We start from the raw sequence: 7,139 nt of genomic DNA, 5'->3' as shown, positions 1-7,139 counted from the left end.
ATGTATGCAGTTTCAAAATTCATAAAATAATTTGATATTAACTTGGAGTTAGCTTGGCATGTTTCTTGGAAAATGAGCTGAATATGCTCATTTGAATGAGAACTCTAAAATGTGTTCAAATATAGAAGTTAAAAATGCAACAAAAATATCTAGTCTTTATATTGGATGAAAACATTTTTTCCTAGAGTGCCAACCATTCCCTGCTTTGGTTGATGACACTGAAATTTTATGCAAGTTTTTCAATGAACATTCATATTTACAAGTCTTCATAGTATTGAGGCAACAATAGAGCAATAGCTGCAGTCTGTTATCTACTTAAGAACCTGTAATACAAACTTAAGGCTTAAAAAAGATTTGCTATTCAAATTAATTTTGAATATTCAGATAACCCCAACTGTTGAATACAGTGTCTAAAAGTATTAGGATTTCAATACAAGTGTAAAATTCTACAACATCTTTCTTAAAAAATAAGCATTGACACTTGTTTTCAGAGAACAAGCTAAAAAACATTGTAAAGCTGACAACATATAAACTATGTATGGTATGATCACAATAAACTACAGCTAGCTCTTCAGTATAGATTTCAAATGTAATTAGAAAGTGTTGTTAATAAACTATATAGTAGGCATGGGAAATAACTAAAGTTATACTGTTTTCATGTTGGTAATAAGAGGAAACAAAGAAAATGTACACAATTATATAAACATGACTGCCGTGGATCTCCTCTTCAAACGATGCTGTTGGAGTAGAAAAATCTTAAAAGCTAATTTTTGAAGGACGTTTTTTTCTCTGCTTAGAAGTCCAGTGGTTAGGTTTGCTCAGCTCCATCTGGAAGACAAACAACACAGTGTTTCACAATGAAATATGAAGAAGCTAAGCTAAACTGAAAGTTAAATATGTGTACCTTGCAAAAGAGGCAATCATCTTTAGCTCCAGAGACCTACATAGTTCCCATAGAGGTCTGAATGGAGTGGGCCCCCAGCCACAAAAAGCTTCAGCTCTGACCAGTTGTAGCAGTGGGTATAGACCGCATTTGGAAATTCCTGCATACCAATGTAGGAGTTTACCCAGAGGTCATCATGGATGAGCCAGCCTCTGCTACAGGAGAGTTTCAACTTCTTTCCTGTAGGACTGCAAATGGCATCTGGATCAGGTGATGACTTTTCCTCTAGGAATTTCTGGGCACGGATGTCACAAAAGAGCAAAGAGCCTCTTCCAGTGCCAACCGTGACAATGTGCTGGCAGGTACTAAGTGAATGTACACCTAGGCTACGTTCATAGGAGCACATGGACTGGATATTTTGCTGGGGTTGGCGTGGATCCAAGAAGGAGATGTGAGACTGGGAGCCAACAACATACAGGGAGAACTCATCACTGTAGGTCAGGCACAAGTTGTCTCGGCAGTGGGGCAGCCTCACGGACTGAAGCTTGGATAGGTTGTTTTCTGCTTTCCAGAGGTGGACATAACCATCCAGGGATAATGCTCCCAATTCCTGGTTTTTGGCACTGAAAGCTAGGTCTCGCACCTTTTGATTATCCATGCTGTTGGAGGATGTAGGAATAGCCTCCACAAATATAGGACGAATGTGACCATACATTAGAAGCTCTCTCTCATTGTGCCAAGTAATGCTGCCAGTGAACATATCAGAGTCTATTCGCCAGAGAGCCACGGTGCCATCACGGGATCCACTCACAGCCACAGAGTCAGTCACCCACGCAATAGCAGAGATCCAGTCTGTGTGGCCTTCTCGGTCACCCAAGCAGAAGGGTTTGAGAGTGGGCAACTGGTAGACTGCCAGGCTGCTGGAATTTTTACCCCCGGTGGCCATTAGAGTCTTGGAAGGATTCAGCTCTACGGCATGGATGCCACGGGTGGGTTGGGCCCAGGCCACATAGGGGGCCATATCTCGAAGGAGTGGGAGGTGCGTGATGTGGCCCGAATGCACATCCACCACGAAAAGCGTGTTGCACTTGGTGCCGCACACCACCTGCCTGGCATTCAGCCACTGAGAGGCGAACACCTTGTTCAGGGTGCCCAGGAACAGCTGGCGTTCGCGCAGCATCTCGGGCAGCCTCTGCACCACGTAGCCACTCATGCCGCCCTGGAAGCCCTGAACCTTGGCGCCCACCTCGCGCTGTTTCAGGTAGTGCACCAGCGAGCGCCGCACCTCCTGTCGCTTCTGCCGCTTAGCCACCACTGGCCGTTCTCCCTGGCCTGCTTCCCTGGAGCCCAGTGATGACAATGTCGTTGTCCAGCTCCCATTTCCCTCCTCCTCAGCCTTTACCTTCACTGTGCGTGATTGCTGCTCAGCCATAGCGAGCGACTACTCGCCTACGCGGTGGTCTGGACCGTTAAGTCTAGAGCGAGAGGTGTCAAAGGTCAAGAGTCTGTGACGCACTTTTAATATGGCGTCCCTAGTCCGTTGACAACAGAGTGCTTAAAGTGATGAGGTTAGGCAAGAACCGAGTGTGAAAGTGACTTTGGTTGGCAGCGAAGGTGGCAGCACTGATATGAAGAATGCTGCAGCGGCAAATATGATCTGGACGTAAGCACAGAAGTCTCTAGAAATTGAGAGGACAGAGACCGGAAATGGTGAGAAACTTGGGAGTGGCCGGAAGGGCAGAAATACTGTGAATGATTGGCAGTGCAAGCCTGACCAAAGGTGGCAATAGGAAGCAGGTAAGATAGGGCACAGGGGGAAGACTGGGTAGACACAGTTCGGACATTTAAGGTAATAAAATGTATATCAAATGTAAAATAATAAATGACATATTAGTACAATAATAATCAGTAGTACCTATCAAATAAGCTTATAAACCAACTTACTAAAATACTGCAAACAATTGATGATGAAAACTGTCAAAGGTACAAATAACTTATAGGAAATGGAGAAAAACAAATACAAATATTAGGGAACATTAATCAAGTACCACGTTTTAAACCCATATGTGTGTATGGTGGCTCATGCCTTTAACCCTAGCTACTCAGGAAGCTGAGATCTGAGGATCCGCATTCAAACCCAGTAGGGACAGAAAAGTCCAAGTGATATTCTTACCTCTACTAAAAAGCCAGAAATAGAACTGTTGCTTATGTGTTACAACTCCAGCCTTGAGAAAAATAAACCTCAGGGACAATGCCCAGGTGAGCTTAAGACCAGCACATGCAAAAAAATTATCTTAAATATCCATGGTCTATAAATGCGAACCAATTTTGGAATGGTGGTTGTTGTATATACATTTATCTGAACTGCGGAATGGAAGGGAAACAAAAAAAGTGTGAGACAAAGGAGAAAGGAAGAACCAACGCAACAGAGATAGTCACAAGACAATATGTTGGAAATAATCTGTATAACTTGGGGGGATGGAAATGGGGGAAAAGGAAAGAGACAAAATGAGGGAAATTAGACATGAAATGTGCTCATTAGCTTACTTAAGTAACTGTCACCCCTCTGTACATTACCGTGAGATAAAATTAAAAACAAAAACAAAGACAAAACTGAAAACAGGGGTTATACCGTGGGGGAGGGACATACAGAGCAACAACAAAAAAAAATCACATAGTACCTTATAAATAACAAGCAAGAAAGAACCACTTGTGTCCCTATCTTGGGGTTCATTTCACTTATCATCTTATCTGACCTTTTCTGCTTGTCCCAGACATGTAGGAGTTATTGCAAATAAAGGAAACCACCCCTGTTTTCACTGTATTTGATGTTGGTATAATTTGGGGAGGGGAAGGGGAAAAAAATTTTTTTTAGATTTATTTATTAAACATTGCTTTCTTTTTAAAATTTTTTATTATGAAAATACCATAGGGATACAGATTGACCCATTGCAACAATGAGATGTATAAGACGCTACGTGGAAAAATGAACTTTACAACTTTGGAGGGGGAGGGGAGTGTAGTCGTGGAGCTGGGAGGGCAGGGATGGTAGGGGGAAAACAAAGGAGGAGGCAACAATGCTTGATAAAGAAATGTACTCATGACCTTATAACTGTAACCCCTCTGTACAGTATTTTCACAATAAAAATGTATGTAAATTTTTAAAAAGATTGTTAGCCCAGCACATGTGGCTCACACCGTTAATCCTAGCTACTCAGAAGGCAGATATCTGAGGATAGCAGTTCAAAGCCAGCCTGGATAGGAAAGTCAGTGAGATTCTTATCTCCAGTAAACCACTAGAAAACCAGTAGTGGAGCCGTGGCTCAAGTGGTAGAGTGCTCCCCTTGAGCTGAAGGGCTGAGGGACAGTGCTCAGGCTCTACAACCGACAAATAAAAAAAAGATTGTTAAAATGGATTAAAATGAAAATATGACACCTCAAAAATGTTTTCTTCAAGCAAGATCTTTTAACTATAAGAGAATTAAGAGGGTTGGAAAAACATGTAATGGAAATATTAATTTTAAAAATCAGGTAAGGCTGTAATATTAGCTGAAAGGGACAAATTTTAAAGAATTAATAGGTTGAAAAAATACAGGTCAGTGTGTTACTACAGAAAGCTAGAACTATTCCAGCAAGAATACCTAACAAATCTAAATTTATACATGCCACAACAGTAACACTAAAACTCATAAATCAAAATCGATCACATTAAAAGAAAAAAGACAAATCAATCCCTACACTCAACACTTGACACCATCAATAAAATACTAACATAGAACTAGAGAAACAATTAGACCTAGCTGACATATATAATACATTTTATCTAACCAAAGAATAATAAACATTTTTCTTACGCACATGAAAAACTAATGAAAAGTGTATAGACACCCACAACAAACTTTAATATACTGAGTTACTAGAGTATGTTAACTATGGAATCAAACAAAAAAACAATTACATAAATTTGAAAGCAAAATCTTGGAAAGTATTCACTACTCAATAATAATATTTAGGTTCAAATGGAAAGTTTTTGAGAAAATAATATGTTTCCTACAACATTGTGCAATGAAAGTGAACAATACCAAGACATAGACAACAAAACTAAATTAGTATTAAGGAAAGATTTATTCTGCTAAGTATTTTCATTAGATACGAATAAAAGTCATAGTTTAGGTCTCATTGAAGAATGAAATCAAATTAAATGCAAAACTTGCAAGAGGAAAGAATGTGATAAGGAAGAAAGTAAATTATTTAAGATTCTTTAAGCAGGAGGTTGTCATATCTATTTCAAACTATACAGATTAGTAATTGAACTTAAACACTGTGCAGTTGCCTCATTTGTGAAAACACTGAGACATTTATAAGTTTTATATTCTATTGATACAATTTAGGAAAACCTATCCCATCTCCCACAAATCTGATCAGACATGTCATTTCATTTCAATTGTCTACACTATCCAATAATTTCTGAATTAACAAAACTAAGTTTGAAAAATTGTACAGGCATCAAATACAGTGAAAGCAGGGGTTATACTGTGGGGGAGGGACATACAAAGCAATAAACAAATAATCTTATAAATGTATTAGAAACAATCGCATGAAAGAAAAAAAAAACATTTAAATACATATCTAGGGTTCATTTCCGTAACATCATTGTGGAGGGGAAGGGGAAAAACATATCGTTTAAATATGGATACAGGTGGGCCCATTGCAACAATGAGATGTACAAGTCGTTATGTGAAAAACGAACTTTACAACTTTGGTGGGGGGAGAGGATTGGGTGGAGGGGTGGGGGAAGGATGGGAAGGGATGGCAAGGGGAAACAAAGGAGGAGGCTACAATGCTTGATAAGAAATGTACTCATTATCTTGCCCATGTAATTGTAACCCCTCTGTACAGTATTTTCACAATAAAAAAAATTGAAGAAATAGTGTTTGAAAATATTTACTGAAACTTATTGCTCAAGCAATGTCTTCATTCTATAAATGTAATGATTTGTTTAAAATATCTTCGTTATAGTTTTAAACTTTGTCTAATTCTTGATGATGCAATATTGCAACATTTGGTTTTATACTCAATCTTTTAAAATTGTTCTCTGTCATGTTTAAATGAATATAAATCAAAGTAATAGGTAATGAACTAATAGAGATACAGTTAGAAACAGTTTTTCATTGCACCTTCTATGCATTTTTATATACCTTCTAATTCTGGCTATTAGTACTGCAAAAATATTATTGTAATTTATTTTTGCAGTACTGGAGTTTGAACTTAGTGCCTCACATTTCCTAGGCTGGAACAATACCATTGAGATCTTGCTTTTCACACATTGTTGTTATGATTTTAAGAGCCACACTTCCAACCTGTCTTTTGCAGGTTAATTACGAATCTCATGGACTTTTATGCCCAGGCAAGCTTTGAACCTAGATCTTCCTTGTTTCAGCCTCTTGAGTAGTTCACTTTACACATATGAGTCACAAGGTACTCAGCTTCACTGATTAATTTTAGAATAAGGTCTCACTTCTCACCAAAGGTATGTGCCTGAATCATAAACCTCCTATTTTGAGGGGCTTCTCCTCTTTGCCCAGAATCACCTCCAGGAACATTGCTTCTGTGGAAACACAGTCTCTCAAACTTTTCTTTCCCAGTTTACATAGTACAATGATCCTCCCAATATCAACTTCTCACATAGCTTTGGATGACAAGTGTATACCCCCGTACCCAGCTATAACTTTAAAAAAATCTTTCAACTTTTCTGCCCCCATGGGCCTCAGATTATGATCCATTCATTCTTAGATATCCAAGTAGCTCAGTTTACATGTGTGGGCAACTGCCACTCAACTTGTGAATAAAATTTTAAAGGACAGCTAGGTGCAAATACCTCATTCCTGCACTTTTAACTACTAGGAAAGGAGAGCTTGGGAAGATTGTACTTTAAGGTAAAACAGGCAAAATTTCATGAGACCACAGGTCAACCAATATATAGCTGAACAAAGTGGGTTACAACTGCCATTCCAGCTATATAGGGAGCATAAATAGAAGTAGCATAATCAAGGCATATTCAGTCAAAAAGGAAGATTTTATTTTATATCTAACACAACATATAAAAAGTCTAGAGATGTAGCTCATTTTGTAGAGGATCTGCTTATCAAGTCCTAAGAACAAATCCTAGTATTACTCCTCTTGCCCCACCCCCAAATTAGAATACAACTGTATATATGTGTAAAAAATTCAAACATAAACTTATTTTTAGAAAAAA

The 7,139-nt window shown here is 38.7% G+C and overlaps 1 protein-coding gene across 1 annotated transcript; it reads right to left on the bottom strand.

Annotated features, from left to right (window-relative positions):
* Positions 1 to 926: 926 nt before the first annotated feature.
* LOC105986937 (DDB1- and CUL4-associated factor 12-like protein 2) lies at positions 927 to 2,315 on the bottom strand. Its single transcript, XM_013018069.1, has one exon. The coding sequence runs from the start codon at positions 2,313 to 2,315 to the stop codon at positions 927 to 929; it is 1,389 nt and encodes a 462-aa protein (XP_012873523.1).
* Positions 2,316 to 7,139: the final 4,824 nt, after the last annotated feature.

The sequence above is a fragment of the Dipodomys ordii genome, unplaced genomic scaffold, assembly GCF_000151885.1.
Source record: "Dipodomys ordii isolate 6190 unplaced genomic scaffold, Dord_2.0 Scaffold38, whole genome shotgun sequence".
NCBI lineage: Eukaryota > Metazoa > Chordata > Mammalia > Rodentia > Heteromyidae > Dipodomys > Dipodomys ordii.
This window is presented reverse-complemented; position numbering and strand designations above follow the sequence as displayed.

Coding starts and splice junctions, on each gene's coding strand:
- LOC105986937 (XM_013018069.1), bottom strand. CDS start 2,315: ATGGCTGAGCAGCAATCACGCACAGTGAAGGTAAAGGCTGAGGAGGAG.